The 24,742-nt window shown below is 35.9% G+C and overlaps 1 protein-coding gene across 3 annotated transcripts in view; it reads left to right on the forward strand.

Moving 5' to 3' along the window:
- LOC110830645 (alkaline phosphatase) overlaps positions 1 to 24,742 on the forward strand; it is a 226,828-nt gene that overhangs the window by 172,585 nt on the left and 29,501 nt on the right. For all 3 annotated transcript variants that reach the window (XM_022065792.2, XM_022065806.2, XM_022065797.2), the window contains 2 exons: positions 2,069 to 2,243; positions 6,172 to 6,350. In XM_022065792.2, coding sequence (XP_021921484.1) covers positions 2,069 to 2,243; positions 6,172 to 6,350 — 354 coding nt within the window. The remainder of the gene's footprint in view (positions 1 to 2,068; positions 2,244 to 6,171; positions 6,351 to 24,742) is intronic.

A 24,742-nucleotide genomic window follows, 5' to 3' on the forward strand; every position in this document is an offset into this window, starting at 1 on the left:
TAGGATGGGATCGGCTGCTTATGCAGTAGTCCGATACCTGGCAGCAATTTCTATCATGGCGGCCGATGGGGGAGGGGATTAAAAATAAACAAATAACTTAAACTCAAGGATTTAGTGACCCCTGAAATGATAATAATTTATCAACGTTGAAAAGATGGTTCGTTTTTAAAGCCATTAAAAATGCGGCTCAAATGGTTGCTGTTGTAAACGTACGTCATTGCATATTTTGACACCAACCCAGCGCGTAATAAAACTTACTTGGTTTACTGAATGAATCCCAATCTACACGGTGTGAAAAGATATGGAATTATAGGAAAAGTAGAGTGTTCATACTAAAATGTTCAGCTTAGAAGCTAATTCAAGGCACCTGATTTTGTACTAGGGTTTTCTTCGATTCTTCGTGTGAGTACTGTGGCGCTGTCGTGCAATGCAGTACTTCAATCCTCTTTTCCCAAACGTGTATTACCGTATTCACAACAGCCTGCTATTGGACCCTGTCCTGAGCCAGCTGAATCCAGACCACGTCTTCAGAACCCATTTCCTTAAGATCCACTTTAATATCTTCACATATACGCCTTTTCTTTCCAAGCTGCCTCTTATCATTTAGGTGTTCTGATTGAATCTTGTAGGCCTACACATTTCTTGTTATTTAGAAGCGTGCTACACGTCCTGCTCATTATCCTTGATATTATCACCCTGATAATGTTTGCTGTAGAGTAAAAATTATACAGGTCCATTTTGTTCACTAATATCTACACGTCTGTCAGAGAAGGTTTATAGAGAAATGATTATGGGGTGGGGTACAGATGTCATGATATTCTCCTTTTCAAGGCCGCTGAAATTTAGGAATTAGTCGAGGGAAAAAATATGCTACTTGCACCTAGTGCCCTTAATTATTGAATTAAATTGCATGGAATACAGATTGAAATTGAAATTTTTTCAACTGAATTCGAATCAAAAGCGTTTGGACAGAATTTATACTGCTTTGTTATGTATTTTAATACTTATATGTCATCATGGAGATACCGGTCTGATTTCTGAAACATTATGGTTTCCAATTTTGGCTTGTAATTAATGTGCCATGTCCCGTGTTTTATTGTAATATCCACATCAAACTTCTTTCTATTAATTTTAACCAATGCTTATCGGTTTACATTGAATGCAAATGTAGACTTGAGTGACTTAATTTATTTCGCGTTCTGTATGAAGCATCTGACATTTATTCTTATTTCCTCTTGGAATGTTTCCATTTCTCTGCTTTATGCCGAGTATTATCCACACTGGTGATGTTGTTGTTGTTGATGATGATGACAGTAATGATTATAATAATAATAATAATACATGGTGTTTACAGTAGTCCACAATTTTCCGAAACAAAATAAATTACTTTTAGTAATATTAACATTAAATTCTATGCTGTCTGTTTTATATTGGGTTGGTATAGGCAACACTGTGAAGCGTAGTATTTAGTGTCCATGTTGTTCTGAGTTGTGACTCTTTGTGACCCCTAAATAGATACCAGCGCTTCGAAGGAACATACTGCCTCTATGTTCAGGTACAGCCCTGTAGCTAGAGACAACATTTCTCGTGAAAATGGACATAGATTTCTGGGACATTGGTTTAACTTGTAATTGCTGACTTGATGACTTTATTGAAATTAAAGTAACAAATTTAGTGTAGGCCAATCAAGGCTACGTCAAACAAACCTTGTGATATAGCTTGGGAACTGTTTGTGTCTGACTTACAGATAGACGGATATGACGTATCTGATAGGAGGTTTTAGAATTTTCCTTTTTCGAAACATAGTGTTTTTAGGTTAACCTAAATCTGGCAATGTTGTTTCCTACATGCAACATATAATGTGTACGACTGAAATTCAGTAGGCATACTGTCTTGATTCGATCACCAGAACCTCGTCTGGGATTTCCCTCAGTTGCTTATAAATGGTTGTTTATTTCTTAAAGTGATCTATGTTTATCGCAACTCTATCGATGTGCAATATTTCCTTCATACTAACTGTTGGACATTTTCCTCAATCTAACGTGTTGTATTTATCTTTATTTTGCAGACGTATAATTCCGATGCTCAGATCGGCGAGTCATCGGCTTGCGCAACAGCATTGTTGTGTGGTGTCAAGGCAAATTTCGAAACAGTGGGCCTTGACTCTGGTGGCCGTTTCGAGAACTGTTTCTCAAGCTTTTCTTCACGAGTTCCGTCGTTGTTTGACTGGGCACAACAAGCAGGTAATTATAATTACGTAAACCGGTCGATTATATTTATATACAAGTACTTAGCCTTTTACGCGAATTGTGAATGCCAGATCCTTGCCGTCAGATCCACATATCCTGAAGAACTGCCTGGCTCTTTTTGAAACACGACACATCTGTGTATTTTTTTTTTGCAGACGTGGCATTTAAAAGTAAGTACTTTATATTTCATATTTCTCACCTCTTACATTTAAGAGAAAAAATATACATTCTAAAATGTCCTTAAACATGAAACAGATAAATATGCAAATAAGCAGGCAAATAAATGGGCTTTTCTTTGACGGTTATGAAGATTATCTGTCGCACATATTTTGTAACACCTTGTTGTTAATATATATATATATGAAGTTCTGGAACATGCTTATGAAATCAATCTGTTCATATTTTTTTTTATTTATTCTCCGACTGACCAATTCATTTCTGCTTTATGTTCGAAGTCTCGGGTTCATATCCTGACCCAGAGACTTGCTATCCTGATAGAGGTGTGTCGTGGCTTTTCCATTTTCTCCAGGAAAGTACCCAAACAACAACTTTACATTGGCCAAGATGCTTCCATGTCATATTTTTTGCAATTTATTATTTATAAATCGTCCTGAGATTCGAGGATAAAGTGGGCTTCAAATTCTTCTAGGAATAATTGGTTGTCACGATAAAAATGTGGTTTGATATGCCAGACAAAGGCGTCAGATTGTGGCCTTGTATGATAACGCTGATTAATCTCCGGATTGCCTAACGAGATTTATTGATCACCTGAATAATAATAGAGGTTGTATAACAACTGTCATATACGCATTTATCATTACAGAAGTCTTCTTATTGTAAAATATGATCGAATGTTAGAAATATCTCGCTAAACTCTTTTACAAATATGGCTGAATAAAGTGACCTGATATTCATATTTATTATCATTAGAGATTTATTTCAAAATGTTTACACATATTATTGCACACATGTAATGTTATACATAGAGAGAGGTGTTAAAATTTTAAGTTACAACGCTGCCTTTAAATTTTATAGAATGAATGAATTAACTTTGTTTATCTTCTTGTGAATACATTGTTCTTGATAGTCGAGTTGTAATATCTAATGGCCTTTTAACCAAATTTTGATTACATTAACGTCAGAACATTCGTTGGTGGTGGGAATTATAAACACTGACTTTGTTCATCTAATCATGGCGTTGTAATGTAATTCAGGCGAAAATCCCCTCTAGAGGGAAATAACCATTGTTCTGAGTTTCAGCTTAGTGTTAGCGCACTTCGACATTTACACGGCTTTCAGAGTTTAATTTGATACCGTACACTGATTTTAATGACAGGGAGTGACTTTTTGTGTGCTGAAAAGTTTATTCAGTAAAATTAATTTGTCGTGTTAGTCGAATACGAAAGGAACAAACAACTTTGTCGACCTGTCTGCTTGTCTGTAGATATATAGATCTTACGAAAGTGAAGAACATAGATTTGAAGAAACCCCATAGTAATCGACATAGATAGATCATTTTAAAAGTGGTTTATACCGTAGCTGTGCAACTGAAAATTTTGGCCATATCATAATCATAAATTATTAAAGATTTCAGTTTTAAAAATGCTGCAGATGTCGATAGTTGTCTTCTGGATTGTAACACTATACAGTGTTAAAGGTAATTCCCATATTTTGGAGTGGGCTGAGTTTCCATATTCAGGGGCCCGTCTAAACTTAAAATGCAGGCGACACGTTCCTCTGAAACGTTAATTACCACTTGCATCTAATACAGACGACTACAGGTGACCTATTAAAAGGATTTTGGAAAATACAAAGTTATAAGACAAATAATTAATTACTGTGCAGTAGATTCTGCAGACGTGAGGAATAAATGTTTGACTCCTTATGAGTTGGTTTACAGGCCAGAAGAGATATCATACAACAAACTTTGCATATAACTTAATTAGTGTATAATATGTAATTTATTTGAAAATAGCATCAATGTATGCTGAAACCTGTAGTAATAATCGTGAAAAACTACTGTAACTCGGTGATTCAAGAGCTTAAGAATATGGGTCTAATAAAAGTACTAAAAATTGTATTAAAATATATTAAAATTGTCCGTCAATCACAATAAAGTAATATAAGATAATTGAATGGTTAAATTATTATCCTTTGTTCCGTATCGAGTACTCAATTTACATATGGAACATTTTCGACATGTTTCGGCTTTCATAGAGCCGTCATCAGGTGTATGTTATAAACTTTTAATGGACATATTAAAAATAGTAAAAAACAAAAGACACAGAGATACAATAGAAAAATATCACATATATCAAACTTATAAACAAATCATATGCCTTAATGATAATAACATCTTGCTTAATAACCCCATTTTTAATGCACTCCAGTACCTTGACCCCAACCCTGACAAACCGCCTTTCACCCACTAACACCGCAGTCAATAACCAACCTCGCTCCGATACGATGTACTTCTGATCTCTACTCCTACAACTTCGATATTACTTCTCTGGTAAGTTTATACGTTTACTTTTATTTATTTATTTTGTTTTCTATATTCAATTTTATTAATGGTTTTGAATCCTTTAATTCACAGACCAATATACGCAGCATAAACATCACTCCGATAATACGATTGTATCAATGATATATAACACAACAACAAATGGTGATACAATGTGAAAAACGAAGAAATGATAAGAAAATTAAAAATTAGTAATTGAATTTAGAGTTTATAACATACACCTGATGATAGCTCTATGAAAGCCGAAACATGTCGAAAATGTTCCATATGTAAATCGAGTACTCGATACGGAACAAAGGATAATAATTTAACCATTTAATTATCTTATATTACTTTATTGTGATTGACGGACAATTTTAATATATTTTAATACTATTTTTAAATAAAATCACAATATGACGCACCTACAATATCTTATAAAAGTACTAAATTAAAACAGAAGGGATATGAAATTAAAATTATAAATTTCGCCTGGACTGAAATAGAAGAATTTGAAAAACCCTTTTTGCCGATAAACCTATATTGGCCTAATAAATATATTCACACGTATTTGCCCTGATTTTAGCACAGTATAATATAGAAGGTAATTTATAGCTTCAATCAATACAGCACGCAAACCCTCCCTTTCTGAGCAAAGGCTGTATGGATATTCAAAGCTTAGCAACTCTGAAAGAGCCCACTGATATAGGCTTACTAAATTATTCAACAGGCAATGGCGAACGGGTCCTTTAAACATTTTTGACTTATTATGAACTACGCTTTTAAAGATTTTTGGCCACAGATTACGTAGCTTTAGGTTCACACGTAACACTGATGTTGAAACCAGGCGATTATAACGTTCTTAACAGACAGACTGTTGTGTCAGAGGAGGTATAAGTAAATCTGAATGATTGATCCTAGATATGTACGCGTTGAAAACTTTAACTGTGGTCCTCTGGGTTATGAAGCGCCAATCATCAGGGATGAAGAATCTTCTCCAAAAATGAAAGCTGTTTATTCCTCTGAAACGTTTTCTACCATCTACAAGACCATACGTCTTTAAAATCATCGTCAATTTCTTCAGTGATCCTAAGTAGAGTTTCTTTGCTGTTATTTATAATGTCCAGACTTGTTACCAACGTGAGGATTTAAACAGTACCTCCAGTGATTCATGTTTCTCTTTTTTTTCTCGTGATTATTGAAGAAAATTGATTGATTGTGAACAATTTTCAATGTGCAATTAGCCGGGAAACATTTTCATGCGGGTCACATTTTGATAGTAGGCCACTTGTTTATCGGCTTACTGAACCCAAAGAACAATGGATCCTGGCCTGCAGCCAGTAACACTAACGACATAAAATTGTCGCACATTTTTGTCGGTTTGCTAAAGCATATCTCATTTTATTCTGACGCCAACAGGCAAAGCGACGGGGTTAGTAACAAATACTCGTGTGACGCACGCCACCCCTGCAGCTCTGTTCGCCCATTCGCCCAGCCGGTACTGGGAGGATGATGGAAAGGTGACGCCAAGCGCCCGCAGCACATGCAAGGACATCGCCCGGCAACTGGTGGAGGACGAACCAGGACGCAATATCAATGTGAGTACAGAAACATATTAAACTGTCATGACAGCTCCGATCCTGAAGACGCTATGTTTTTCATGCACCAGCTTATGAAAATACAGGCAGAGCTCTGCAATCGAAATGCTTAATTTCACGACAGTTATGACATCAACGTTGAGGCAGTTGTTTCAGTGTGATCTGACAAGTTTTAACGAATGGACACGTGGGCATAATTTGGTTTTGTTGAAGCCTTTATTCGTGTGAGAAGATTGCCGAAAATATTAATCGTTTACAGTATATACATTTCATGTACAGCTTACAACACGAAACCTGTTTGTGGATAAATTCCTTTACAAATCATTTTTCGTTTACGTGTATTTTTGTGAATATAAATGAAAAAGTAATATTCTGTCGCTGTGTTCGACGAATTATTTATTTCAAATTGCGGAAGTAAGGAAAAGTCCTGTCAGTAATCACAAGCACCGCGAAGCCATCGTTTACCCACTGAGCAAAATGGCCCTGGTTACCAGGGTTTCCTTCCTTCGGGTAGCTATCATCACAGAATGTGCGGGTTTTTCTTCTTTCTGAGTTTATTATTCTGTCCTTTTTCTATGTGATAGATAAAATAATTAAACTCTCCTGACATTGTTTAAAATGTTATGTAAAGTACGACTCACCACTCACTCCTTCGGACAGAGTCCCAAAGGTCCATTGCCGTGCCAGTGAAGGACCACCACCGATCCGTATCCTGAACCAAATGAATTACATATACAGCCTCCAACCTAATTTTATTAGGTTCATTTTAATATTATCATTCCATCTACTCTTGGGTCTCCCAAGCGGTCTCCTCCCTTGTGACCTTCCAATCAAAACTTTTGCTAACATGCTGTTAGGTTTAGAACTATGTCTAGTTGATTAGTGAATAACATTTTTATCTACGTTCGAATAGGTTTAAATACGGTACGGTTATCTGAAATTAATTTATTAGACATGGTTGCGGGCGTATTATTATTTCTGTTGTTATTGTCGTCATCATCATTATGTTTACTCCCATAGCAGTCAGTAGTCGCTACGCGTGAGTTGTTACATGTACTGCCTGGTTCAAGTGCCAGTCCGCCATTTGTTTTGAGTATCGTGTTACAAATTTCCCATCTACTATAATTCTCTTTGTTAAGTGTCATTAGTGCCTTGTTTTAAACAAACAGAATATACAGCGCGAATTATTTAAACGAATATGTTCCGCACTCAAACAGTTGAAATGAACGCATCTGTTCCATATAACAAATATCGATTAAGTCGAATAATTCTGAAGATCACGACACGATTTCAATAATTAATATTGTTATGAATTTCAATTCTTTAAAATTAGGTAATCTATTTCAAAGTGCTGTGTTATTGATAGAAGGTAAGTGGTTTTTCTTTTTACATCATTTACGCAGGATTTGTGAGGATAAGCGACCAAGCTTATTTTAATTCCTTTATATTTCTTAGTTTAATTACACATATCAATGTTTTCTGAACTGCGCAGGTTATATAGTGTCAGGATGGAAGATGATACTGGTTAAATTGGGTAGGATCTGGAAATAAGCGGTCTAGTGTAGTTTAATATATAACTTAGGCTATTTAATGAATTGGAACAGCTCATTTTAATAACTGGCTATGGGCTGTAAAACCATGGTTCATTTCCGGAGGGATTGGGGAATTTTAAAATTGCCACTACCCCGAAACCAGATCTGGGGCACACCCATCTTGTATCTAGTCTGTGCAAGAGACTCATTCCTCAGGACAAAGCATCCGGAACTAACAACGTATCTGTGATCTGTGACGAACTTAGAAATACACTGTGCTTTATATACAATCCCGCATATTCTTAATGGTCTGATACTTAGATGTGTACAAAGAAATCTTTACCATATATATTGCACCATTTTCTAAGACACATGAAAAGCTGAGACAGGCAGCGGTTTTAGAATTGGCTAAGTAGACCTACATTTCTTAACGCTAAATACTGCCCCTAAGTGTGACCTTCTTTTTGCTGGATTCAACGAAAATCGATTACGTTACAGAGACACATTTTTCCAATCCTTATTGACTTATTAATCTTATTTATATTTTTAGTGAATGGCTCCTTGGAAAGTTGGTACCAATTCAATTGGTGAATAGATGGCTTGCTTTTATAGAACCTGAAGTTTATTTCCATGTCTTCAACAGCACGCTCTAGGAATTTGGACCGTTTACTTCAGGTTTTGCGACAAACATTTTGTATTATTTTTTATTCTCTGATATGCTCTGTATGCCTCACTTACTTCATATATTTTGTGTATAATATTTGGCCAAGAGTTCGAATTAAACCATACTTGTAATAATTGTAATTACTGATAATTTAGTGATTGCAAATTTTACAGTCTATATTTTTCACTAAATTCCAGATTTTTCATGTACTGAGTAGGGGAGTGAAATGAAGTTTTTCCCAAATCTAAGCATCACACCACGGTTTTATATATATATATATATATATATATATATATATATATATATGCGTTAATTGTGTAGGATTTTAGGTTTTCACGACCGTGAGTTTGAAGATTGTTGTCTTCTGGGTTCTTTCGACGTGTAGTCACGTAGAAGTTTGCGTTAATTGTTTGCGGGTGGATTTTTGGGAGATAAAATATGTGCTGCAAGCAACATAACATAATTGTAAATAATCATGTACAATGTGAAAAGTGTACGAGAGCAGGTTAAACTGTAAAGTTATTTTTGGGTGTGCCGGTATGTTTTTCAACAGTTTGGTGTCACATGCAAGAGGTTTGTTATGAATGCGGTCATACTGTATGTCGTCGTATGAAACGTCAGGTCATAACAAATGAAAACCCATGTGGTTCACCTCTAAAAAGTGTGGGCGTGCTGTACTTTATCGGATATAACAAATCATATTTGACCATTTACTTTGTATTGGCATTTTGCTTTTCAACTAAAATATATCATGTACTGCCCACTGCACAAATGGAACTTATATCTTTGAAAACTTATGCTATTATATGTGTTAGAAAGAATCGCGCAAGTTGAATGAAACAATCTACTCTTTCTGCGTTAAAGCCAGTTTCACTTAAGAGGCCTCTTTTGCCTTGTATAATCTGGTACTCATTTTACACAGTCCAATTCAGTGCACTATATTTTTAAACAATTTTAAACAATGGATAATTCAATTAATGTAATTGGAACTGAGTCGTAATTGCACGTTGTTTTTTAATTTCAGTCAGTTGTAAAATGAAATGAATAACGTAAGCTCCCAGACAGTTCCTACGCTGCGTGTACTTTCCTGTTCAAACTATTTGTGGTACAGTGTGTTCAATGTACAAGTGGCATCTGTAATGTCATTTTGACAAAGTGTGACACGTTCTCTGTCTACCTGGGCCTATATCTCTCTTCTCCAACAATGAGCTTGAGATCTAGGGTAACTATTCTGTGCCAGATAATTTTAAGCTAAACACACTTATGTTACTAAAATGCTTTATGTATATGCTTAGTTGTGGCCATGGTATTCTATGTAGAGGAGACAAGAAATGCATACAGAAATTTGACGGGGAGGCCTCTTAAAAAGTGTTCAATGGAAAGACCAAAAAGGAGACGTGAGACAACCATTGTGATACGTGCTAGGGATGAGATTAAGACGATCGGAGGTTGATGGATGTTGTTTATTTGCGGGCTTTTGTGTTAGCTGTCTATAAGCTTCGGGTTTTTCTGTGCAGTTCAATTGACACGTACACAGTACACACATATATATATATATATATATATATATATATATATGTGTGTGTGTGTGTGTGTGTGTGTGTGTATGCTGTTTGGAAATCTAACTGAATAGCGACCTGGTTTAAAAACGCTCATGTGTCAGTGTTCCTTGAACTTCACTGTGGAATTTTCAGGTGATGATAAAAGGAACATTAGCAACTGAAATCGGATGGGAGAAGAGTGTCGATGTAATTGGTGTGGACCCGTGCCGACAGACCACCACATGGTTCCCATTGGGACTGCGGTTTTTGTTTTAACCATAGCTAGTAGGAAGTAGGGAGTTTCTCTCAGACCACAATGCTGGAACTGCACTAACAGTGTGGACTAGACATCTGCAGCCGACATTAATTTGTGGACTTCACAAGCATTAATCATGTCTAATACAGAAGCTAAACATGTTAGTTCTTTATCGAACGCGTTTTTCTTATTTTATTGGTTGAATTTGATTACGGAGGAAGGTGGAGATAGGATTTCAGGTTCTCACGATGGCAAGTATGAAGATGGTTGTTTTATGGATTGTAAGGGAATTACTCGCGCCCATCACCCAGCTGATAGAAAGAGCAATCACCTCTGAAACGTCGGTAAACTTGACTATACAGCCCAGAAGTCAACCATCCGAAAGGAGGTAGAGGTGTTCTTCTTCCTTAGTACACCCACATGAACCATTTACCTTGTAAACCTAGACACCCTCGATTCTTATGTTATCGATATATTATAATGATGATGTATTACGTCATGTTATCCGGGCGTTGGTGAGAGGTGGCAGTGTAAAAACTGATGTTTTATTATATTGCTTGATTATCTGGTTTATTTGAAAGGGCAGCTGGAAATTTTTGCAACTCTTGCATAGTGTTAAAGGAAAAAACGTAATTAAACAAAAGTATGAGTAGACGCTTTTTGCAGTTACTACTTCATTTTAATTGGTTACTGTAATCATTAAATAAACAGAGCACATGCTGTTCTGAAAAAAATATATTTTAAATTGAAATATGAAAATGTACAGGCCTTTTTATAGGCCTACGTAGTTACCGAACGTAGCGTTGAAGTAGTTTATTTTAAGAGAAATTTACATATGAACCCAAACTGCATAATACGACTGTAATAGATGTGTGTAAACGTATAGAATGATGCACGAGGAGTCTACAAAACATCTTGGCAACATAAATTACGTGACTTTTAGTAAAAGTGCCCTAAAACGTAGGTATAATTTCAGAAGAGAGGACTTATTGTTATTTGGAAGTATGATATGACGTGTATCACAGTATCTTCAATGTTCACGTGACTGTTGGTATTCTTTTTAGTTCAATATGAAATAATAGTTCTGTCATGCCGTGCTCGCTGCTTCAATCTGCGTAATCAGAATTGCCCAATTGTTAAGCGTCTGTTGATTTCACGTGCGGCATGAAAAGGAATTGTTCCAGCGTTATCAGAGTGCTACCTATTAGATAATAACAACACCGATTTCCTCTTATTCCTTGTAAACAACAAGTGTTAATGTAATTGCAAATCAGAAAGTTTCTGCAAACTCTCTTCAGTCGCCCTTCTCATGGTTTGTCGTGCACGAAAGGGCTCCACAATCGTTCCAATTATTTCAAAGCGAACTTATTCGAAACCAATTCAAGCGGACATTCCATTTTATCTAAATACTATTCTTTGTTGCCTTCAGTATTAAAGTCACAAAATGGCAGGTACAGTTGTTCCTTATCTAAACTTTCTACATTCAATCTGTGAAGGCCTTTATGTTTGTCTGCGTTCGTACTTGTTTCGCCATTTGAATTTCTTGGCTACATCATTTAAAATAGGAGTAATTACGGAGTCAGAACCACACTTCTGTTATGGTATTTCGTTTCAAACATGCAAGTGATGTTACTTGTAACACGACTAGTATTTTCGTGTTGAACGACGCTGTATTCACGATTTCCTATTCAAGTTTAATTCTAAAGAGTGCACAAAGACCTACCGTAAGCATCTGCCCTTTTTTCTGTTTGGATTTTGTTAAATAAAACGAACATCTGAAAAAAACAGTCTCTGAAAGGAAACAAACTTCTGTGAATACAATGTTGTAGCTAAAAAAGCGAGTAAATTACATCCTGACAATGCCTGTATTCTCTTTAGTAATTTAAGTATAAGACAAATTGTGTAGTGATGTGGTTTATAATATGCGATCCTCATTACATACTGCTGGGGTGATCAAATGAAGGAAATTCAGTTGTGTGGGCATGCACCACACATGGGTGAGATGATAAATGCATGAAAGACTCCCGAGACCTAGGCATACCTGGGAATAAGTAGGGTGTGAGGGCGTAGACTCTACTGAAGTTGATGAAAGTGGGGTGCAGTGGCGGGTTTTTCTATCACGCCAATGAACTTTTGGGTTCCACAAAATGCAGGGAATTTTTTGACCAGCAGAGCAACTATCAGTTTCTCAACAGGAATCTACTCCATGGGGAAGTTAATAAGCAAAAATGTTGCTCAATTGATGTGTAATGTAGTAATGACGGCTTGGGCACTGAAAGTGTATGTTAAAATTGTATAAAGCAATTTCTGACCCAGATTGCAGTACGTAAATAATTAACGAGGGGTCGAACGAAGATGGCTATCTTCTGGGATGTTGTGCCGTCTAGGGTGATCAGGGTCCCCTGAAAATGGAGACATAAAGCACTTCTGAAACGTCGGTTAACTTTTACCAGGCTACACGACGAAACATTGTAAAACAACCCCATTTATCGTACCCATACAAAACAAATATTTTTTATATGTGTATATTACTCCTTGAAAATTAAACATGTTGATAAAGCGTCTCTGAATTGATTCATACTAAGAATTTATATAATATACTCGTCTCCTATTTCGCCATGAACACAGTTTCTGCTAGTGTTGTTCCGAGCACTTGAATATTGAATCACTCTGAAATAATTCATATATTAGAAGCGTCCTGATGATTTGTTTCATGTCATAGGCTACAAATTTTCACGTTTTTGTATCGAAATGCTATTCCAGTTCCTTTGTTCGCCTCTTTGACAGATTTATACAGTTCCTTAAAAAGTGTTGTATCGAGTAGACACTTTCCGAAAGGCCTACATTTTGTCTTTCTCTTCGTAAAACCTGAGTTTGAGACGAGATGTTCTTTACATGGAAAACTATAAATAAGAATTTCTCAGTTTTTCACGCCTTTAAGTGACAGCTCTATATACGTCATGAAAATTCAGTGCGACATCGTGGACACGTAAAAATAGGAATTTCTTAGTTTTTCACGCCTTCAAGTTCTGTCGTGTACAACTCTGCATACGCCATACAAATTCTGTGCGACATTTTGAATGTAGAAAGTTTCACGAAAGTGTGGAATAATTTTATGTTCATTGCCTGCGTTTAAACTGTTTTATTAATTTCCTATAAATACAATATTTATTTCGACATTCACGATCGGTTTCTGTTTTCAGTTCAGATGAAATAAATAAATTAATACGGCTAAGTAAAAGACAGCGTTCTGAATTGATGTACGAAACACTCCATGTCTCTCATCTCTTATCTTCAATGATTCATAAGCAAGTGTTATTTTTAGGTAATTATAATGTAACAAGTTTTGTTTTCAAGTTTAGCTCTTGTTTACGTTTTCTCATAGCACTCTAATTCATTTTTCTCTGAATATAGTTGGCATTTTACAAAACTTCATAAAATATTTGACTTTTGATTCAACAAATAACAACAGGTCTATTGTTGGAATGAAGCCTAACTTTTTAACAGAAATCTAATTCACTACAGAAATTTTGCTTTCTTTTCATAAATATATATGCTTTGATTACTGCTTCTGTGTACATTTCATTCTTCTTCGACACGATAAGAGCGCACTAATTAATTTAATTCATATTCGTGCGCAGGTATTACAGAATTACACTCATTTCTGATACGCATAGGATTACTGACGTGGAAGAAACAGGATTAGTAATGCTCTGCTGAATTGTGATTGCGAATATCATCGCTACAGAACGCCACACAAAGCTGTTTACAATATTGCTTTAAGTAATTCGTCTATCACCAGTCACATTGTGTAACATTTACTGATCTCGTATTCACTGCCCTAACTCATTCTTTTTATTTTATTTTGACAAGATAACTGTAACGGATGACTTTAACTTAAATACGAGAACGACCACTTGTAACGATCGGATGATTGTCGAGGTGGATTTCATTCAAACACAATGCCTGTCTGAGACAATTTTTATATTTTGTGACATACGACTTTTCTTACCGTCAGGTGTTAGAATCTCTCTCACCTCCTAAACTGATGCCCCACCCCTTGTCGGCTGTCTTCCCCTGCTTATACAGTATGTTTTGCAGCGGCATTCAATGTCTGGAAGTCTCCTCCTCTAATCGCAAGCTGAGAACGCAAGTAGTAATGAACCTTTCGGTGTTATAAATGGGAGACGAAATTTATTTATTTTCTATTCACTAACGCTGACATTATATAACGTCGAAAAATTGTGTAGTTAATAAATAATGAACTGGGAAGTATAAAGAGACGTGTTTAATTTCTAAGACACAGCTCTATATTTTACACGAATTCATTAAACTAAATTTCCCGAGGGATTGTTTTCCTTATCTTTGAGTAATAACACGCCTGCTTCCCGAACACGTAGTTAATCAACAATACTGCAAAATTATCCCTGAATTAGCTTTCCTGTTATGATTTTATTTGCTTTCAGACAAAATATAATAAAACGGCCTCAGTATAATCTAACCTACTGCATCTCTGATACCAGCCAAATGCTGGAACAGAGATGAAGCTTCTAACTTTGGACCGAGGATATGATAATATGTTGAAGAAACCTAAAATATGTTGCATGGTCACGGATATCACACACCTCATGGGACGGTGATAGATGAGTACAGAGATGGAATTACGATTAATAAGGTAACACGGAAGTAGCCTAGAATATAAATAAGGTTCTGTACTTATGTGAGGAATGTCAGATATTCCACAACGAGTTACTTTTGTGATTTATACTACGTAACTGCATCAAATTAAGTGTGACGTGACATAGCATGAGGAGGAAGAGGATGGAAGGGGAAATGAGTGTGTATAAATTTTATGGAAAAGCTTTGTGCTTTAGAAAACATAAATTGTGGTGGGATATTCTTGTCCAAGTGAATTGAAGTTCCTCAGGATTCAGTTATTGGTGTTGTCGTTTATTGGGACGTAGAATGGCTAACGAAGCAGTAGTGTATAGTAAGTATGAATTTATCAGGAACTATAATTTTTAATCTCTGTTAAGGAAATAGTCACAAGATCCATATTAAATTATTTGTTGACGGTTGTAATTTTAATTCGATTAGATTTATAAGTATATAAGTTGTGACAAAGCAAGAGCCCACTTAGGTGATGTCATGTTGTTCCCTGCTTGCTCCGTTCTGTTAGTTGCCTTTCCACAGTCCAAGTTGAAGGATGTCATTCTCGCAAGCGCATCGAGTGTTTATTGTCGAACACTACCCGACAACTAGTTTTTGTTAAACTTGTCAAAAAGATATCCTGTACTCGTTTCCCGATTCTCCTGTGCCAAACAGATGGACAGTATTATGATATCTCGTCTGGTGAATATTTCCTGTGGCACAGGAGAGAAACAGTTTCTGTCGACCTTTGGGGTTTGGACGATATCTGCCACCTTAGTTACGATCTTCATCTTTCCAACAGTAAAAATATTGTTTTTTTTCTTTGTAATTTATTCTTTGACAAACAGAAAATGTGGCAGGAATGGGTTGAGTGACTTTTTGTTTACTTTGTATAAGTGAATTATAGGTGGCCTACTGCAGATGCAGACATGAGTTCGAAAGACACAAAAACGGATTGCGATATTTGTCAGATGAATATTGCTACAATTTCAGAAAATCAGTTTTCAAAAAATTGGGGGTGTTTGGGTTGACGCATTGTAGACAAAAAGTGGATTATTAAGTTTGAAACTCCTGCATGTAGAAAATTTTGTAGAACAGTAAAAGTTTTTCTTTCGTCTTGTTCTCTGCGGATAATGTTGAGTGGCGCCCCAGGGATAAGACATTTAGAGTCTCGCTGTCTATTTTGAGGGAGAAGGAACTGTCCATAATGAACCACTGTTTTCTCCCTAACTCAATACCTCTACCGATAAAACTTCAGCAGAGAATTATTTTGAAACTCTGTCCCGTGGCAAATATTTTCACATCAATTTTCACACGACATTCCGGAGTCTCGCAAACTCACGTCATTAGTTCATTGAGTGATTATTATTATTATTATAATAATATATTGATATGCTTTGTATTAATATTACTAGACGGAGCTAGAAGCTACCAAAAACGTTGTGTGTGTCGACAGTAAGTTAAACCTACCTGAAGAAAGGAGTAGTTTGGAAGAAAGCTAAATTCTGAATATCGTATATCCGTTAGTATATTATAGTACAGTAGTTGCAGAGAGTATAATTTAAAATTTATAATTGTTTGTAGGGCTTCATTACGTACGAGTTATAAAAGTAACGAACGTGTAGACTAACTACTGAAGTATATTTCAATAATGACGTTTGCACGAAGCACAGTACGTGAAGAGTTTAATGCAGTCCACATCGAATTTTCTAAACTGCCTTGCCATTTTATCGGTTCGATAATCGATTTACTAAAGCCGCATTCAGATGTAATTGGTTCAATGGAGGTAACACTGGACTCGTGATAGAACTTTGTTCAGAGTGATCTCAACTGCGTAAAACTTTATTTAGGGTTAAAATTTACTTTAATGCGACTCGTTAAAATTTTTATCTATAAATTATTTATACTTGATTTGTGTTATTTACACGAATAGCATAAAATTGACGTGTGCTTGAAAACTGTTTGTCCGTCCGTTAGTATAATTGCACAGCTCATCTTCGAGACTGTTTATCGGATTTCAACAAAACAGAATAGTAACTGTCTGAAATAAATATCTGAGGCGTAATTATAATTTTTAGTTACAGATTTAAGTAAGCGTACACTGTGATGTAGAATATTATAATCCATTTGAAGATGTTGGTGTAAGAGCTCACAGATGTTTCCTGTACAAGTTTTTGTGCGTGGAAGGGGAAAAGTGGGTTAAATTTGGTGCTTGGAAGCTGAGGGGGGAATAAAGGCCAGGCTGAGTAGACAGGAAGAGGATGTTTTATACATGTCGTATTAAAACGTTTCATGACAAGAAAAGAGGGGAACAGTTTTTTTAGTAGGAAATAATTTATTATTAATAATGAAGGAGCTTATAAAAGAATGGCTAAAATGTAGATTTGGACAGAAATGAAAGAATAAAAAACTAACAATATATGAGTGGGGTTATGGAAGGGTCTCAATCAAACGTTCGCACGTTTTATATATATGTACATATTGTATAATTTACATATATTTTAATGTACTATGGTAGATATGAGTGGTACCCAACTGTCATAGGAAATACGCTCTTTCTAAAGGTGCAGGCTGTTTGAATTACATTAATAAAAAATAATTTATTGTACCGGCTGCAATGTATCCTTAATAAAGTTCCAAGTTTTGCAAAATTCTACTTTATGTGAATATTTTGTACCAAATGTTGACTGAACTATTATATACATGTTCATATGTCATAAAAATGTTATAATAAAAACTTGTTATTTATGCCAGAATTTATATTTCACAGTTTCCCAGTGCAAAAAATTTTCCCTTAAGACAAGAAAATCTATAAGCCCAGCGAGAAGCATTTTCCCACAGCAGTCTCAAAGGCCTGTGGAGGGAGAAATTCTTAAAAAGGTTTCAGATGTTCTATGATAACCATAAAAAGCAACTGTTAATATTTTGAACCAAATTTTTCTTCACAAATTATCTTGGGAAATTAAGGGCTAAATCATCTCCTGACAGCTTGTATCAGAAGACTCTTATCTGAAAAACATATTTTACATCAGGGCTATAAAGTCAGTATTGTATATGGCAGCAGACGAGATAAGAGCCACGATTTATTTGTCGAAATCTTTCGGGTTAGAGACAACGTATAGCCTTGTAGCAACCAGTGACAAATAATTCTGCGGGCCTAGTTATATGTGGTGTCGGCCGGATTTGGCCTGCGGGCCGCCAGTGTGCGACACTGGCATAATGCGTTAATTTAAGACTAAAATCAGAGTGTCCAATAATTGCTTTTATAATTTAGAAACCTTATGAACAGAAATGCAAAGGCGTGTCCCCCGAGAATTCTCCTGGGGACTTGGAGAAGGGTTTTGTTAAAATGTGCGCATATTTTCGATTCTTAAAGAGATCATAATGGAGTACGGAAGCAAGCAAACGAACTCCTCGTGCGAAGCAAGTATCGTATTGACATTTGCAACAGCGTTCCGGTCGAACTCAAACGCCTACAGCCTGCCAGTCTTCTCACATCTCCTTTACACCTGAACGATCCAGGTCACGTAATGCAGTGTTCTAAATCACGTTAAGAGTAATTAGTTTCAGCTCGATATATTTGCTTACCATCATTAATTGCTTTAATATCGTGTGCACTTTCGGTTCGCTGAACTTCTGTAACATTAAATAGATCGATACTCCGAAGTCAGATTTACAACTAAAATCTTCTTGACTAAGTTTAAAAAGCAGGAATAATGCCATAAGTGATCATTTTTTACTAACAGCAACTAAGGGACTGCGTTGATTATATCGCAGAATGGGAAAGACTACTATTCGTCAGTTATTATTAGGGTGTTCAAATCAAGTAAGAAGTAGTTGGCAGGACATGTATCATGCAAGGGAGATATGAGAAATGCATAATAAATTTTCGTCTGAAAACCGCAAGAAAAAATATCACAGCACACGTTTGCGCAGTTAGAAGTATAATGTCTGTAATCAAATATGTGAGGATATAGACTAAACAAACACTTTTTTTTCCAAGGGTCATATTAATAACTGCAATAATTATTTCAGAATATTGTATAATATGTAATATATAATGCAATAAAGCGTCCTTAGTTTGCTTATTAATTTAATTAGACATACCGTATCAACTACTGAACTAAATAACTCCATGGGATTATCCGTTTCTTAAAATTAATAGTCGATCGGCTTAGTGAATATATCCCAGCATTTTTTGGAACTCTAAATGGTATTACCGTGTTCAAAACTATCCACCACTAAACATTAATCTGGACCACTTTGACCTAGTCCGTCACTCTCAATTAACTTTAAAATTAACTTTAATTTTACTCTCAATTCTGGGCTTAGATCATACAGGATTGTTTCTTCGTTGAAATCATATAGAGTCTAATGGTGTATAGTAGGATGACTATGAATGTTGAACAGGTGGGAATATGAGAGGAAGTGACTGTATTCCTCTTCCGAGTAGTTGCGCCTCGTGGTCTGATAGAAGTTAACATTCCTGATGATAGAGGCAGCAAGGACCTCTGAAACGTTAGTATATTTCTACCAGACTACATGGCACAACAACCCAGAAGGCAGCCATCTTAATACTCGCTGCCTGAACCTGAAATCTCACTAATCTGTGTTTACGTTTTCTATTTTATAGTTAGTTTAAGCTATTTTAAAACTTCTGTCGCTTTTTCACATATCAAAGTTCGGCAGCTTCCGTGCGCGTGTGATAAAAGTAGCTTAACACAGTTTCTAAAGTATGAAAAATCCTTAAATTGCCCTCGGGAAGTGAACCGGAGATACATTTCATTATACAAATAGTGGCAACTGAGTTGGCCTCGAAGGGAAACCAGCCACTCTGACAAATTTCATTACTTAACAATCCTCCCCTCTCTCCATCTGAGAATGAGAAACTTGCTTCCATTTCCTCATTGAGTTAGCTTCAAGTGAAGAACATTGGCTGTCGCTAGAACACTGTACCTATTTCAAAATAACACTCACTCGGTCGCTTTTCCACAGATATGAACATTAGTCCATTCCTCCTGCAAGCGAAACATTGCCCAGCATTGGACTTTCCCTATCCACTCACTCTACAGCTATGAACTAGGTTATTTCCTAGTAGAATTTCCGTTGCTGTTGTCTCAGCCTTAATGCGCCATTGTGTGTGCTAACGTCCCACTTGCACAGAGCGACAGATGGAATAAGGTCCATCCTCCACGTTTGTGAGAAATTAAATTGGTCATTCGAGTTTCGTAAGTCGTAAAAATGGAGTTAAATCAAGTACTATTAAGGATTCATAGCTAGAGATATGACTTTTATAAGTAGTTTCACGCGACAAACTGACATGGCTCTTATAACAGAGATTGACTATAAAATTTACGAAGAGAGTTTTCCGTTAGTAACCTGTATTCATCGCTCCTCGTTCTGCAGCAGATCAAAGAATTACGTTAACATAAGCTGCAAGCCATTTTGTGTTTCTTTTTACTTAGAGTTTAGCTCTCCCCAAAATTGTAGGAGACAATAATTATCCTGATATAGTAGGGCGATGTTCTCTCTGGACAAGTGAATTGGTCGTAGCTCGTTAACTTTTAACCGCCTCTCTTGGACACGTTACCACAGGCGCTTGAATGGTCCGGGGGGGGGGGGGGGGAGCCAGACATCTGCCCTTCCTATCGGGGTTTTTCTAGGGCCCCCAAATACGAAGCAGGAGCAGCGCGAATTTCGGTTAAATGGTAACATATTTTTGACGCATTTTTCTTTAAATTACGTGTACAAAAGGCTACATAAATGGATAGCATCAACAAGTTATAACATTTTACTTATCTGAGAATAATGGTACTACTCTTCTCATCCTGCACACTGTGCATTGCTGTGAAGTACATGCATGTAATTTAGTCATAAATGAAAAGATAATATTAACGTGGACCTCGAAAAAACAGAGTGTGGAATGGATTTAATTGGGTCCAAATAAAGTCCAGTGTGAGGCTTTTATGAACGTAGTAAAGAACTTTGATAGTCAGTGAAGTTAACGGAAGCGATTATCGGATTCTCAAGAAGGGCGATGCTGAAATGTCAGTTGGATACTTGTTATCAGGTACTGGTGATGTTTTGTGAATACATTTACATGACTAGCAGATAATGTTTGCTTCAAGTCATTCTTGACCATGTTCAAGACAAGTCCAGACTTGCAGTCGGCCAACTTTAGAATTCGACCGGATAACTTCTCTATTCTCAGACTCATCTTTCACCTCCGAGCTCAAAATCCCCTGAAACCTTCTCTGTACTACAACACCCCAACGTACTTAACCTGAGTAACCAATCTTTATTTCCCCCATAGGTTAGCTGCAAGCTATGAGGTTATTTCCAGTTTTACATTGTTTGGGTCTGCTACTTTGTTCAAGATACAATTACGATGGATTAAAACTTATTATCAATTTTTTAGCTCTTGTTGCACTATCTCAGTTGAAAGTTTCATGTAGTTTTCATAGTTAATAGTGTAGTGTAGCGTAATATAGTGTAGTTATCTTTGTCACGTGTGGAGATTTATGAGTTTCTTTAGAGCAAAACTGTAATACTTACGGCTACTTATTGCTTCACAGGAATATCGGTCCCTTTTAAATATATTTGACAAAATTATGCTTTTGTGCACCTTACTACCTGGTGTTGGTCGGAAAGATTACTGATATCACAGAGTAGAGTGTTTCTTAAGTTGACAGTCAATAAAATAATAAAGAAATTACGAAATTTTGCAATGTCCGAAGTTTTACTATCGTATCCAAAAGACTCACAAATGGACTCTGCTTTGAACCAATTGAAATTAATCTACACCGATTTTATATTTTAATTTGTATGTTTGCATGTTTTTTACTTTCTACTGCAATTTCTTTTGATAGTGTCAATTATATTGTTGCACGATTATAATTACTTTCTCATATTTCCAATATGGTTTGCGGCAATGAATTGCAGTAATAACATTAATTTTTGCATTTGTTAAATCTTTTGTATGAAATTATTGCTGTTCATAACATGTTAAAGTCTATTTTGCACATTTGTTTGGATTTATTTATTTTGGTAGATTTATGACTTTGTAGTAATTTGTGGTGATAGTTGGTGTGCATAATTTTTAGTAACCAGTTAGTAGAGCCTGGTTTTCTGTAGATAGTACCGTATTGATTTTTTCTCTCAGGTGACACGTGAGTTTCATTCGAAAGAAGTTTTCTATTCGAAACTCTTACATTCCTTATTTGATTTGTACACGAGTTTATATTACGACGATTTAATTTATATTTGTATTCTCTCTATTTCTAGAAATATATAAATAAAACTTAAATGTAAATAACTGCATCCCTTTCTTCTATAACAGTAATTTCATTACACCAAACTTCTAGGACGTGGCATCCCAACAGAGTGCAATGAAATTAACTGCAGTTACGTGGCTCTGAAATGAACTTTCATTTTCAACTTCTCTCATGCATTTTAGACTTTTGTTGGTATCTGTAACATGTATTCTAACGTAATTATCGGCAGAAACTCCAGCTTCACTACAACGAAGCAACGTGTTATGCAGTTCAATATGCATGTGACGTCCATTTGCTTTGTTCTGTTCGTTAATCTGGTTTCACTGCGAAAATGTTTGTTTGAAATTAGAAATGCTTTAGCGGTCTCTATTGTAACCCCTAAATGAAGAGATTTCACATTTGCTCGTTCTAGGTTGCCGGAGTATAGCCAATTAAACAGACTCTCCTGTTACTACGCTCCCTTCTGATTTACAAAGTATAGAAATATCTGGAGTTTCTGAGGATATGGAATAGATGAGTCGCCTGGATGTAGCACCTTTGAAACACAGGCCAATTTCTACCTGAGTACACGGTGCAATATTCCATGGTCCGTAATATCCCGGTAAATGGTAGGCTTAGTTGCGTAAGAAACACGTACCTTAATTTTTCTGCATTTTTCACATTATATAAATATAAGCTTATTAAACTGTGATAGGTATATTAGGCCAAAATTGTAAATTTACTAGCCATAGTAAATGGTCGAACATGTACCTCGGGTAGACTGTTTGCCTCGAGTTATTTCTGTACGTTATGGATAGGCAATTTTTCGAAGCCTGGTGTGTGAAATGTTATGTATGCTTTTATTTGTACTGGTGTTGTAAGAAATCTGGTCCAAATTACGGCGTGGTATTGTTTTGTACACTTAATATCCATTTACGTCTATATTCTACGTAACTGAATTAAATTTGGTTTTTACAGAATGCTTTCAAAAATGCTGTTTTCTATATTTAGTCTCTTAATTGTAAGTCATTTATATGCTTAAAAATAACAACTATAACTATCAATTTTACAATATACTGTTCTCGTGACTTATCTTATCTGCCTCGGTTTACTACAGATAAAATTTTGTATGAATTCCAAGCAGTGCTAATGGTGAACAGGCTAATTATAATAACACCAATACTTTAAAATAAATACTTTATTACATGTTGAACTACTTTTGCCACGATTCTGCTGAAAAGTTTTTTCATACCTATCCACTTTATATTTCAACTCTGTAATTTGTGAGCAGCCACCTTTCAAGTTAAATATTTCTAGCTAGGATAATCCGGCTATACTTTAGACCCAATTACAGATTCTCGTCATCATATTTTTTACATATTTCAACAAAATGTTGCAACAGTGATCTTGAATGCCAGTGTTGCATTTTATAACATAGCTTCATTTATTATTCCTTGGTTATCCTGATTATATCATCGCCCGTGATTTTCGCGTAAAGAATGCCTTTGGAATGTTAGTTTATTCAAAACAGAGTACACAACTTTCCAGTCGTGTTTAATATTATGAAACTAATAACTCTAGTTATTTATTTCATAAGTCATATTTTAATGAAATCCGGAATTTTCTGATCTCATTAATTCTCTGAAAAATACCTTTGGTTAGCCGTGTGTAATAAATATGTAGGCGCATGATTATCTTGTACTAAGGGGACAAAGGCATTTGGGGGTCCGTTTCAATTACCAAATCCTTATCTTTCAAATCTGAAGGCGTCTTCCTTACAAAGAGCAGGAGGTTAGCCTGCGCAAATCAGGCTACTGAACGTAGCTGTGCATGCCTGCTCAAAGCATGAATGGCGTAGTGTAAGGGACTCACATGCAGCCCACAAGAATGTACTTTGTGTCGTCACCGTTCTACTTTGTGCTGCTGGTTTGTAGCAGAAATCACAGGCCTCTCAAGTCCCTCTATCGTGAGAAAATCTTCCAGACACGTTGCTTAACATGAATTCCAAAAGTGCGTTACATAACTATAAGTAATAGTGATACATATGCAAGAAAAATGTATTTTATAAAGAAAGGAAAGATTATATTAATAAACAAATAAATAATTAAACAAACACGTTTCTCAGCAACGTTTGTAACTGGTACCGGTAACAGATTCCTCGCGTTCAGCTCACTAATTGCCCTGAGGATGAAGGCAGTATGCACTTCTTAAACGTCGGTAAATATCTCTGTGACTACTGGGCGCAACGAACCATATTATAGCAATCTTTATGCTCCTCGCCGTGAATACTTGCAATCTCAAATAGCTTCGTTTGGAGAACAGTTTGCTGAAACATGAATAAAATATCCCGTCTACTCAGCGTTATAGAGCAAACTACTAAATCTGTGTAAACATTTAATTTGTTACTGTCATTATGTTAAAGATTAGAATAAAAGAAATTACGAACGTTTGAATAAAAACTTCACGTAAAAATTATGGTAGATCCTGGTAACATGA

This window comes from Zootermopsis nevadensis, unplaced genomic scaffold (genome assembly GCF_977971745.1).
Source record: "Zootermopsis nevadensis isolate Lab colony 2312 unplaced genomic scaffold, Znev_1.0 Znev_ptg000013l, whole genome shotgun sequence".
Taxonomy (NCBI): Eukaryota; Metazoa; Arthropoda; class Insecta; order Blattodea; family Termopsidae; genus Zootermopsis; species Zootermopsis nevadensis.